This window comes from Panicum hallii, chromosome 7, assembly GCF_002211085.1.
Source record: "Panicum hallii strain FIL2 chromosome 7, PHallii_v3.1, whole genome shotgun sequence".
Lineage (NCBI taxonomy): Eukaryota > Viridiplantae > Streptophyta > Magnoliopsida > Poales > Poaceae > Panicum > Panicum hallii.
Window position 1 is genome coordinate 46621357 of NC_038048.1, and position 11971 is coordinate 46633327.

Genomic DNA, 11971 nt, shown 5'->3' on the forward strand with positions numbered 1-11971 from the left:
TGTATACACATATATACAAGGCTATATACATACTCTAATAATATGCAAAGGTATATGATCATCTTAGGGTTGACTTCAGTCTGGTTGACACAGATCCATGAGGTGGTGTAGACTGTAGAGACGTCACGCCTTGCTGCCTGTGATGACTGTTTCTCCTTTTACATTTGGCAAATTGTGAAGTCCAAAGTCAATACTGGATTTATTAGTTTTTTTAAGGGCATTGGAGATACTTGATCGTTGCTAGCTGTACTTGTACGCGCGGTTTAGTTGAAGGGACTTGCCGTTCAACGTCAACTAAACTAAGCATGGACGGCGCCCCATACATTCGCAACTCGATGCATCACCAGCAGGGAGCAGCAACATCAACTCGGTGCATCTGCTACACTACTACTCTCTCTTCCTACTGTACTGTCAAGAGTCTCCCGGCGAAAATGGTGACGGCGACAGTAGAAGACGACGCCGTCGCTCAACGAGAGTGCCTGAAGAACGTCTTCTCCATGGAGGGCGGGCAGGGGGAGGCCAGCTACATGAACAACAGCCAGGTTCAGGTAACAAAACAACATGCGTACTAGTTGAGCGCCGACCCTGGAGGAGTTCCGGGAGGCGGTGGACGCCGACGGCTCTTTCCGGGTCACCCGACTGGAGCTGGTGACGGGGCCCCCTCCGGCCGTCGACAGGCCCGACGATCCCGCTGCCGTCGGCCGCACGATGGCGAAGAACGTGCGGTCGGTCCTTGGCGTGCTCGTTGACGCGCACGTCGAGACGGAGCTGGGCGGCGAGCTGTTCGACCGGCTGCGGCGGCGAGCGGAAGGGCGCGCCCAGGAGATGATGGAAGGGATGCGGTTCCCGCATGTCGTGTGCTCACTTTCGCTCGCGTGATGTCAGAGGGATTCTTGATCCAATCAATTGGTGGGTCAATCATGGGCAATCTATACCTATATTGGCAAAACTGCTCTCAATTAATTGCTTAACCAGCCGGCCTCATCTTCTTGCTTTCAAGGAACTAGAGGAGCACATATACCTTCATCCACAACATGAAAACAACTTTGTCTCAGGCACTGATACTTTCTTATTGGTCTATTGGATTATGTTATCTCTTATATCCTTACCGGGAAAAAAAATCCATTTATCTTAACTTTTATGTTACAATATGTTCAGCCGTGTCCTAGTTTTTTTTGGGGAAAAATGAGGAATCTCCCGCGACTTCCACAAGTGCCAGCCGCGTTGTTATATTACTGCAATGTCTATCGAATGAAAAAAATATTATCTTCCCAATATTTAGTCTAAATAATCTAAAAACCGGACTCTAACCTTATACAATTTTAAATTAAAAATCAATAAAAATCAAGTTGGAATATGAATTGAGCACTAGGGGCAGTATGATCCGTTACCGCCCCAGCTGCCCATGTTACTCTCTATAAACAAAAATGTTGTTTTTTTCCCATTACGGTCACTATATTATTACTGCCATGTCTCTCGAAAAAATAAAATTATATCAAATTGGTGTCACCGGCCAGCCTGAATCTCAGTTCTTTTAAACAGAAGTAGCCAGGTCGACAGAGAATACGTTCCTTACTAATAATAGTTGTCATCTACTGTTGCACCACGCCGTTGCTTATTAATTACTGCAATCTCTTGATGCCAACTCTGAAGTTGCTAAAAATGTTCAGAGTCAACTAGCCAAGCATGGATGGTGACCCATCACATTTTTACAAGACAATGCATGGCCAGCAAATTGACCCGCAGCACTGCGTCCTGTACCTCTAGTCGCCCTAGCTGATGCCCACTGCCAAAGCGTCGAGCTTCTTGTGGTGATAATGGTGGCCGCGGTAAAAGGAGTCGAAGCTCAACATGAGGTGGTGAAGAATGTCCTGTGCATGGAGGGTGGGCAGGGGGAGACCAGCTACATCAGCAACAGCCAGGTTCAGGTAACAGCATCATGTCGAAGCACATTTCTTTTCAGATCGAGATCCTCGTTTACAGTTTCTAGTCCCTGCTCTTTGAAATCCAGTCCCGGAATCTGGAGATGGTGGTCCACGTCCTCAAGGAGACGCTGGACGAGATCCGGCCCCCTCGCCGGCCGGAGAAGCTCCTGACGGCGGCCGACCTGGGGTGCTCCTGCGGCCAGAACACGATCTTTGTCGCCGATGTCATCGTGCAGCACATGACCGACCTGTACACCTCCCGCGGACACGCTCCTCCTGAGTTCAGCTTCTACTTCTCCGATCTCCCGAGCAACGACTTCAACACCCTCTTCAAGCTGCTCCCGGATCCCGCGACGGCAGGCGCCCGGCCGCGATACTTCGCCGCCGGTGTGCCGGGGTCCTTCCACGGCCGTCTGTTCCCCGAAAGGTCCATCGACGCATTCACCTCCACCTTCTCGCTGCATTGGCTCTCTCAGGTCCCCAAAGAAGTGGTGGACAAGGGGTCCGCGGCATACAACAAGCGGAAGGTGTTCGTGCACGGCGCGCCGGAGGCGACAGGGTTGGCGTACAAGCGGCAGTTCCAGTCCGATCTGGCGCGCTTCCTGCGCTGCCGCGCCGCCGAGCTGAAGCGCGGCGGCGCCGTGTTCCTTGTCTGCCTCGGCCGGCCGTCCTCCGCCACCCCCACGGATCAGGGCACCGTCAGGTTCCTGTTCGGCGCCATGTTCCAGGACTCGTGGGACGACCTCGTCGGAGAGGTGATACAAGATCGATACAGCACACTGTGTACTACTCACGAGCACACACAGAGACACAGCACGTTCTGACCGCGCCCGCCGTGGTTGATGTTCAGGGGCTGATGGATGGCGAGAAGATGGATGGCTTCAACGTCCCGGTGTACGCGCCAACCCTCGAGGAGTTCAGGGAGGTGGTGAACGCCGACGGCTCGTTCCAGATCAATCGGCTGGAGATGGTGACGGGGAGCCCTCCGGTCGTCGACCACCCGGATGATCCCGCCGCCGTCGGCCTCACGGTGGCGAACAATGAGCGGTCGCTCCTGGGACCCCTCGTCGACGCGCACGTCGGGACGGCGCTGGGCGGCGAGCTCTTCGGCAGGCTGCGCCGCCGGGCGGAGGAACGCGCCCAGGAGCTGATGGAAGAGATGCGCTTCCCCCACGTAGTGTGCTCCCTTTCGCTCGCGTCACCACGCCACCTGAAATGACTGACGCTTTCCAGAATTTGTGGAACTTTTGTGCACCAAGTCGCTTTCCGATCTGTATTCTGTTGCTGCTGCTACTAACATGTTTGATTTTTTTTCAATATTTACAAACTGTTACTATTTGTTTAGAATGTATTTGGTTACTTAGAGACTTATAATAAGCCTAACCCAATAAGCCTCATTCCGTCCACAGCCTAGGCTTCACGAAGAGGTTTATTATAAACCCATAAACCTCTTCAAAGGATGCTTATAAGACTTATTTTCTGTACACCCCACTAGAAAAACAACAATTTCCAACCCTTACCCCTCTATAGCACTATCCATTCAGCCCCATTAAGGATACTGATGAGGAGTATGGGCTTATAATAAGTCTCAAGTAACCAAACAGATTCTATGTTATAGGAACTCGCATGTTAAAATTTAAAAATCCAGCTTCTTCGCAGAGGTAGGTTGCAAGCCTTCGTGACCTCTTTTTCTAGGGCGCTTTTTTCGAAAAGATTTTCTAGGACACTTGCTCACCGGAAAAGAAGCTCCATGCTACTCTATAAACAAAAGGTGTTATTTTTTTCCCTACGGACATTACATTATTAATACTGCGATGTCCCTCGCAAAAATAAAAATTGTATCACGACTGTGTGTGATGTCACGGGCCAGCCTTAATTTCAGTTCTTTTAATAACTAGACTAGCAGCCAAGTCCACGGTGAATACGTTCGTTATTTAACTATATTGCTGGCGTACTTCATTAAAAAAACAATGCTACTGGCGTACAAATAATAGCTTTCATGTGTTGCACGCCGTTGATTGCTAATCTTTTGATGCCGACTCTACGGTAGTAAAAGTGTTCATAGTCAGCTAGCTAGGCAGCTAGCATGGATGGAGGAGCCCCCATATATTGCAAGCCAAACCCAAGGCAATGCAGTAGTCCTGGCCAGGAACGCACCCTGTGGCCAGTCTTGTACTTCTACTCGCTCTGCCAACTGACAATGATGGCCGCGGCAAGAGAAGCTGATGCTGTACTTGTTGCTCAACCGGAGGTGGTGAAGAATGTCTTGTGCATGGAGGGTGGGCAGGGGGAGACCAGCTACATCAACAACAGCCAAGTTCAGGTAACAAAACAACATGCGTACTGGTACATTTCTTTAATTTTGAGCGATTTTCGTTTACAGTTTCTAGTTCCTTGCTTGCTCTTTGAAATGCAGTCACGGAATCTCGAGATGGTGGTCGACGTCCTCAAGGAGACGCTGGACGCGATCCGGCTCCCTCGCCGGCCGGAGAAGCTCCTGACGGCGGCCGACCTGGGGTGCTCCTGCGGCCAGAACACGATCTTTGTCGCCGATGTCATCGTGCAGCACATGACCGACCTGTACATCTCCCGCGGACACGCTCCTCCTGAGTTCAGCTTCTACTTCTCCGACCTACCGAGCAACGACTTCAACACCCTCTTCCGCCTCCTCCCGGATTATTCCGCGGCAGCGGGAAACGGCATCCGGCGCCGGCGGTACTTCGCCGCCGGCGTGCCCGGGTCGTTCCACGACCGGCTGTTCCCGGAGAGGTCCATCAACGCGTTCACCTCCACCTTCTCGGTGCACTGGCTCTCCCGGGTCCCGGGAGAAGTGCTGGACAAGGGGTCCCCGGCGTACAACGCCGGGAAGGTGTTCGTGCACGGCGCGTCGGAGGCGACGGGCGCGGCGTACCGCCGGCAGTTCCAGTCCGACCTGGCGCACTTCCTGCGCTGCCGCGCCGCCGAGCTGAAGCGCGGCGGCGCCATGTTCTTGCTCTGCCTCGGCCGGCCGGCCGCCGCTGCCCCCACCGACCAAGGCCGCGTGAGGCTCCTGTACGGGACGCTGTTCGAGGACTCATGGGCCGACCTCGTCCGCGAGGTGAGCTTTGAACTCGTGTCGTGTGCTGCAACATCGTCGTATCGGTGATCGAGCATGTCGATGTGTCGATGTCAAATGTCAACGAGTGTTGCAGGGGCTGATGGAAAAGGACAAGATGGACGGCTTCAACGTGCCGCTGTACGCGCCGACCCTCGACGAGGTCCGGGAGGCGGTGGAGGCGGCCGGCGCGTTCAGGATCAACCGGCTGGAGATGGTGACGGGAAGCCCTCCGGTGGTCGACCGCCCCGACGACCCCGGCGCCGTCGGCCGCACGGTGGCGAACAACGTGCGCTCGTTCGTCGGCGCGCTCGTGGACGCGCGCGTCGGGAAGGCGCTGGCGGACGAGCTGTTCGGCCGGCTGCAGCGGCGGGCGGAGGGGCGCGCCGGGGAGCTGATGGCGGAGATGCGGCTCCCGCATGTCGTGTGCTCGCTCTCGCTCGCGCGAGACAATGCCAGCTGACAATAAAAGAGGAGACCTTGGTTTCGCAATATTTACCGGAGTGCGTGGCACACGTACGGGGCTGTTCAAATTTGTTAGAGATATATTTCCTCTTTATACCTTCTTTATTTTTCCCCATTATATAAGAGGTTCTGTGCATATTTACCACACCTGTACATTGTATATGTTTGGCCTTAGTGCCCTTTAAAATACACAAGTGCTATTCCTAACATGGTATACAGAGCCTGGTTTTAGGTTAGGGTTCGTCTTCCCTCTCCTCAGATCTTGTGCTTCTACACTTTGTTGCCGGCTCGTCCTGCTGGTTGTTGCCTCGACGCCGACCTATTTTGCCGTCATCTCCGCTCGCTGGCTCGACTTAGTGGGCGTAGATCTGGCCCGGCCGCCGTCCGGACCTGCTCCGACGCCGGCTCTCACTGCCGCTGCCGCTTCATCGCTGGGCGCTCGGTGTAGCCCCATCGCTGGCTTCGCCAGCCCCTGCGGCTGGCCCTTGCGACGGCTCGTCCTGCCGTGTGTCAAGGCTTGGTGCCTCCCGATTGGATCGGAGGTGCCCCGTGAGCTCCCTTTTTTGCTTTGTTTATTTCTTGACCTTATCTTTTAGATCTTTTAGTTAAAAAACAAAAGAGGACTACTTTTTCCCTTGTTCTGTTGGCTACGCACGGCTCTTGGCATATTTGCTGCCGCTGCTCTTTGTCAACTAATACGGGAAGGTAGGGTACTCCAATAAAAAAAAAGGGAAATGTCAGCTCCTTCTGCTAGTGATGCCTCGGTTCTTCGTTGTCCGGTGATTTTTGATGGCACTAATTATCGTGACTGGGTTCCTCGCATGCGGCTGCATATGCGTGGTTTACGTCTCTGGGAGTTTCTTACTGGCGAGCTTGGTTGCCGCCCTGTCCTACTGCTCCTACGCAGACAGTGATTACAGAGAAGGCTACTGATGCTGAGAAGATGTTGTTGTTTGCTGATTTTGCTGATCGTCAGGCATCTTATGAGTCTCAGTTCAGTACATACAGGGCATGGTTGGATGAAGATGCTAGAGCTGGTTCTATTCTTACCGCTAGTATGGTGGACCGTATTGCTGGGGATATTGTTGATTTTGAGTATGCATCTCAGATGTGGGCTTTTCTTCGTGATCGTTATAAGCCTGCTGGTCAGTCCACCTACCTTGCTGCTATTCGTCAGGAGCAGCTGTTGCGGCAGGGTGATTCTACAGTTGAGGATTTCTTTGCTCAGATATCAGCTATTTGGCGTCAGCTTGATACTCTCGGTCCGCAGCTGTCATCTGATACTTGCACGTCCTGCCGAGGTCAGAAGGATGCTCTTGAGCTTCGACGAACTTATGACTTCTTGACCCGTCTTCGTGATGAGTTTGAGCCCCTTCGTGCACAGCTGCTTGCTCGCCACCCATGTGTCTCTCTGATGGATGCTCTTGCTAGTGTTCGCAATGAGGAGACTCGTCTTCGTGTTGCCGGCCTGTTGCAGTCCTCTTCAGTTTTGGCTGCTCCTTCTTCGTCGTCTCGTACCACTGCTGCTTCACCGACACCACCTTCCTCAGTAGCCCCTCCTTCTGCACCTGGAGGACGTGGTGGTCTTCATTGTGATTACTATGATAAGGATGGTCATGTTGAGGCATATTGTTATCGGAAGAAGAAGGCTCAGGATCGTCGTTCTTCACAGGGTGCTGGTGGTTCTTCACAGGGTACTGGTAGTGCTGGTGCTGGAGGCTCTCAGAGGAGTTCTGCTACTTCAGATACACAGGAGATGCTCATGTTGCTTCGTCGCCTGGCTGCCTCTACACCATCAGGAGCTGCTGGTTCTGTGACTCAGTCTTCTGCACTTACAGGTTCTGCTGCTGCTTCTCAGTCTTCCATTGAGGGACCACCTTCCTCTTCTGCCTCAGGTACTTGTCCATGGATTTTAGATTCTGGTGCCTCTTTTCATATGACTCCTAGTTGTGCATGTCTTTCCTCTATGCGTCCTTCATCTCGTTCTCTTACCGTTCACACTGCCGATGGATCTCCTCTTTCTGTTGTTGGCCAGGGCACTCTTTTATCTCACTCTTTTAATGTCCCTGATGTTTCCTATGTTCCTGATTTGACCATGCAGCTCATGTCCGCTGGCCAGCTCACTGATCATGACTGTCGTGTTATTCTTGATTCTGATTTTTGTTATGTTCAGGATCGTCGCACGGGTCACCTGGTTGGTACTGGCCCTCGTCGTCATGATTCACAGTGTCTTTGGGAGCTTGACTGGCTTTGTCTTCCTTCCGCTGCCTCTGCCAGTCAGTCCGGCTCTGCTTGTGCTGCTTCATCCACATCATCTTTTGCTCAGTGGCATCATCATTTGGGTCATCTTTGTGGCTCTCGATTGTCTACTTTGATACGTCGTGGTCTTTTAGGGTTTGTTTCTGGTCAGGATTCATTAGCTCAGTGTCAGGGTTGTAGGTTAGGCAAGCAACACCAGCTTCCTTATCATTCTAGTGAGTCAGTGTCTGAGCGTCCTTTTGATCTTGTTCACTCAGATGTATGGGGTCCTGCTCCCTTTGTTTCCAAAGGGTGTCATCGATACTATATAATATTTATAGATGATTTTTCTCGCCACATATGGATTTACTTTATGAAACATCGTAGTGAGGCTTTATCCATCTACAAATCTTTCTCCGCTATGGTTCGCACTCATTTTGATACTTCTATTCGTTCTTTCTGAGCAAGGCACTCTTGCTCAGTTTTCTTGTCCTGGTGCTCATGCTCAGAATGGCGTTGCTGAGCGCAAGCATCATCATCTCCTTGAGACGGCTCGTGCTCTTCTGCTCGCTTCTTCTGTACCTCCTCATTTTTGGGCTGAGGCTGTTTCTACTGCCAATTATTTGGTTAACATTCAGCCTTCTTCGGCCCTTGAGGGTGGGATTCCTTTTGAGCGTCTTTGTGGCAAGACGCCCGACTACACTGCTCTTCAACTTTTTGGCTGTGTGTGCTATGTGTTGTTTGCCCCACGTGAGCGCACTAAGTTGACTGCTCAGTCTGTTGAGTGTGTTTTTCTCGGATACAGTGCTGAGCACAAGGGCTATCGTTGTTGGGATCCGGTTGGTCGCCAGATGAGGATTTCTCGAGATGTTGTCTTTGACGAGACTCGTCCTTTCTATCCTCGTCCTTCTGATGCTTCTTCAGCGTCTTTAGTCGACCCTCTTTCTTTCCTGTTTGTCCCAGCTACTCCTAGTGCTAGGGTTCCTAGGTCTCGCCCTGCGCCACCCTCTGATGTTGTTCCTCAGTTGGTGTCCTCTTTGGAGCCTTCAGCGACTCAGCCACCTATACGCCCTGTTGTGGATGCATCTGAGGTGCCATCTCCTCTCGATGAGCCATCTTCGTCTGATGTGCCGTCCACTCCTGCTGGGTCGTCTTTACCTGATGAGCCATCTTCTCCTGTTGAGTCATCTTCTCCTGATGAGTCATATTCCTCTGATGATTCTTCCCCCGAGCAGCTTCTTGGGCGTGGTTGTCGCCTTCATCGGTCTCCTGATCGGTACTCTCCCTCCAGTTTTGCTAATGTTCCGCCTTCTGAGCCGACCTGTTATCGCGAGGCCATTCTTCATCAGGAATGGCAAGATGCGATGGCTGAGGAGATTGCTGCTCTTGAGCGCACTGGCACGTGGGAGCTTGTACCATGTCCTCCAGGTGTTCGACCTATTACCTGTAAGTGGCTTTATAAGGTTAAGACTCACGCTGATGGTTCTTTTGCCCGCTGTAAGTCTCGATTGGTTGTCCGTGGCTGCCAGCAGCAACATGGTCGTGACTATGATGAGACTTTTGCTCCTGTTGCTCATATGACCACTGTTCGCACTCTTCTTGCTGTGGCCTCTGTTCGTGAGTGGTCCATCTCTCAGCTTGATGTTAAGAATGCCTTTCTTAATGGTGAATTGCATGAGGAGATTTATATGCAGCCACCGCCTGGATATTCTGTTTCTGAGGGTATGGTTTGTCGCCTTCGCCGCTCTCTTTATGGCCTCAAGCAGGCTCCGCGTGCTTGGTTTCAGCGCTTTGCGTCTGTGGTCACTGCTGCTGGTTTTGTTGCCAGTAATCATGATCCTGTGCTTTTTGTGCATACCTCGTCTCGTGGTCGGACTCTTCTCCTTCTTTATGTTGATGATATGCTCATCACTGGAGATGATCCTGAGTACATAGCCTTTGTTAAGGCTCGTCTCAGTGAGCAGTTTCTTATGTCTGATCTTGGTCCTATGCACTATTTTCTTGGGATTGAGGTTTCCTCTTCTTCTGAGGGCTTTTTTTATCTCAGGAAAAGTACATTCAGAATCTTCTTGATCGTGCTTCTCTCACTGACCAGCGGACTGTTGAGACTCCCATGGAGCTTAATGTTCATCTTCGTGCTACCGATGGAGAGCCTCTCGAGGACCCTACTCGCTACCGTCATATTGTAGGGAGTCTAGTTTATCTTGGTGTCACTCGTCCTGACATATCATATCCTGTTCATATCCTGAGTCAGTTTGTTGCAGCCCCCACCCAGCTCCACTATAGTCACTTGCTTCGTGTCTTGCGTTATCTTCGTGGGACTATTCGCGGCGTTTATTCTTTCCTCGCACTAGCTCTCTCCAGCTCCAGGCTTACTCTGATGCTACCTGGGCTAGTGACACCTCTGATCATCGCTCTCTTTCTGCTTATTGTGTTTTTCTTGGTGGTTCCCTCATTGCTTGGAAGACTAAGAAACAGGTTGCTGTTTCTCGTTTGAGTGCAGAGGCTGAGTTGCGTGCTATGGCTCTTGTGACAGCGGAGGTTACTTGGTTGCGGTGGTTACTTGAGGATCTTGGTGTATCGGTTTCGGGGCCGACTCCTCTTTTGTCTGACAGTACAGGTGCTATCAGTATTGCTCGTGAGCCCGTTAAACATGAGCTTGTTAAGCATGTTGGTGTAGATTGTTATTACACACGAGCACAGGTACAGGATGGTGTTATTGATCTTCATTATGTGCCTTCAGAGCTTCAGTTGGCTGATTTTCTCACAAAGGCACAGACCAGAACTCAACATCGATTTTATCTCTCCAAACTCAGTGTGCTTGATGCACCTTGAGTTTGAGGGGGGGGGGGTAGAGATATATTTCCTCTTTGTACCTTTTTATATTTTCCCTATTGTATAAGGGGTTCTGTGCATATTTACCATACCTGTACATTGTATATGTTTGGCCTCAGTGCCTTTTGGAATACACAAGTGCTATTCCTAACAAAATTTACTGTAAAACCGAGCAACTTATTATGAATAAAGATCAGATGAAGTGATCTCACTCATCAGCCTCGTGTAAATCATGCCGTTAAGACGTGGTTTACCTTGTGTAAATCATGGCTCAGTACAAATGCCGACATGTTTTTTATTCAAACAATTACCAGAGTTCTACAAACATATAAATCTGAAACAAAGTGCCCATTTTCCTTTCGATTCGATCGTGTCCGAGTCTAACACACAAGTGCATGGACGATCGTGTGATGGGGGATCAATGGGCCAGGGTGAAGTACATGTCGAAGACGACGACGATGGAGGTGGCCGTGGAGCTGAGCAGCCTGCTGGTCATGTACCCGCGCGCGAACCGGAGCCTGCCGGTGCCGCCGACGATGCTGCGCTCCGACGGGCCCGACACGCTGAGGTGGCCCAGCGTCGCCAGCGTGCTGCCGCTGTACTCCCCGTAGTCGGAGAAGGAGAAGGCGATGGCCGTGAGCCCGCCGGACTCGTCCAGCGACGCATGCGCGGCGACACCCTGCGCCCTGCCGATCAGCCGCGACGCCGGGTCCGGCCCCTCCCGCAGCGCGTTGTCGAACACGTTCAGGTCCCCGAACGTCGACGCGTTCCTGTGCAGGCTGGCGACGTTGACGACGGTGGCGTTGGGCGCGCCGGCGTCGACCTCGTGGAAGTAGAAGTGGAGGTGGGTCAGCTCTTGGTCTGCGGCGGACGCCGCGGCGCAGATGGCGAGTAGCAGCGTGGGAACCACCGGAGAGCACCGAGCAGCAGCCATGGCTTCAGCCTTCAGCCTGACACTCCTTCCCTGTATGGATTGTGTGCGTATGTTTGAAGAAGGAATGAAGGAGAAGTGAAAGAGTTTCAGATGAGGACGTGGTAGGAGTAGGACCGTCGGAAAGCGAGCAGTCACACTCAGACAGATTAAACATTTCGCCAAGAAGGAAAAAAAACATTTGGCGTACTATGGTATACAGTAGCTATAGGTAGTTTTTTTTAAAAAAAAATTATTATGCATTGTCAACAATAGCATGTTAAAGACCCTTGGATGCTACCTCCCCGTTTTTCCTTATGCGTCTAGGATTAGATGCTCGGTGCTCAGTTTTTAAATAGAGCAAAAAAAAAAGAAGAGGGGAATTAATCGCTGTTCTTGCTGTGACAATCTACCAACCAACACGACCAAGTGATTGCGAGCTTCTGCCGTTGCTTGTGTAAGCAACTGCTCTTATGAATTTCTAGGAATCTAGGTCAACTTCAT

The 11971-nt window shown here is 51.5% G+C and overlaps 3 protein-coding genes across 5 annotated transcripts; 2 read left to right on the forward strand and 1 right to left on the reverse strand.

Annotated features, from left to right (window-relative positions):
- Positions 1-382: 382 nt before the first annotated feature.
- On the forward strand, positions 383-3171 carry LOC112901210 (indole-3-acetate O-methyltransferase 1-like). 2 transcript variants are annotated; one of them, XM_025970066.1, is made up of 3 exons: positions 383-548; positions 2012-2680; positions 2776-3171. In XM_025970066.1, the coding sequence occupies exons 1-3, from the start codon at positions 432-434 to the stop codon at positions 3142-3144; spliced, it is 1155 nt and encodes a 384-aa protein (XP_025825851.1). In that variant the 5' UTR covers positions 383-431; the 3' UTR covers positions 3145-3171. The 2 variants fall into 2 exon arrangements, with proteins under 2 accessions (XP_025825851.1, XP_025825849.1); XM_025970064.1 differs by lacking the exon at positions 383-548 and adding an exon at positions 1705-1928.
- Positions 3172-4077: 906 nt separating this feature from the next.
- LOC112901107 (indole-3-acetate O-methyltransferase 1-like) lies at positions 4078-10793 on the forward strand. 2 transcript variants are annotated; one of them, XR_003230246.1, is made up of 4 exons: positions 4078-4248; positions 4342-5022; positions 5117-5551; positions 10713-10793. XR_003230246.1 is itself a non-coding variant. In XM_025969940.1 (3 exons), the coding sequence occupies exons 1-3, from the start codon at positions 4126-4128 to the stop codon at positions 5480-5482; spliced, it is 1170 nt and encodes a 389-aa protein (XP_025825725.1). In that variant the 5' UTR covers positions 4078-4125; the 3' UTR covers positions 5483-5691. The 2 variants fall into 2 exon arrangements, 1 of the variants encoding a protein (XP_025825725.1); XM_025969940.1 differs by lacking the exon at positions 10713-10793 and having other exon boundaries at positions 5117-5691.
- A 35-nt stretch (positions 10794-10828) lies between these two features.
- LOC112901108 (dirigent protein 2-like) lies at positions 10829-11612 on the reverse strand. The gene has a single exon (XM_025969941.1). It carries the CDS (start codon positions 11489-11491, stop codon positions 10976-10978), a length of 516 nt encoding a protein of 171 aa, XP_025825726.1. The 5' UTR covers positions 11492-11612; the 3' UTR covers positions 10829-10975.
- Between the last annotated feature and the right edge of the window lie 359 nt (positions 11613-11971).

Excerpts from the sequence above, each read along its gene's own strand:
- LOC112901210 (XM_025970066.1), top strand. The coding sequence starts at position 432 with ATGGTGACGGCGACAGTAGAAGACGACGCCGTCGCTCAACGAGAGTGC. Across the intron at positions 549-2,011 it reads TGAACAACAGCCAGGTTCAG|TCCCGGAATCTGGAGATGGT; the intron begins GTAACAAAACAA and ends TTTGAAATCCAG. Across the intron at positions 2,681-2,775 it reads GGGACGACCTCGTCGGAGAG|GGGCTGATGGATGGCGAGAA; the intron begins GTGATACAAGAT and ends GTTGATGTTCAG.
- LOC112901107 (XM_025969940.1), top strand. The coding sequence starts at position 4,126 with ATGATGGCCGCGGCAAGAGAAGCTGATGCTGTACTTGTTGCTCAACCG. Across the intron at positions 4,249-4,341 it reads TCAACAACAGCCAAGTTCAG|TCACGGAATCTCGAGATGGT; the intron begins GTAACAAAACAA and ends TTTGAAATGCAG. Across the intron at positions 5,023-5,116 it reads GGGCCGACCTCGTCCGCGAG|GGGCTGATGGAAAAGGACAA; the intron begins GTGAGCTTTGAA and ends CGAGTGTTGCAG.
- LOC112901108 (XM_025969941.1), bottom strand. The coding sequence starts at position 11,491 with ATGGCTGCTGCTCGGTGCTCTCCGGTGGTTCCCACGCTGCTACTCGCC.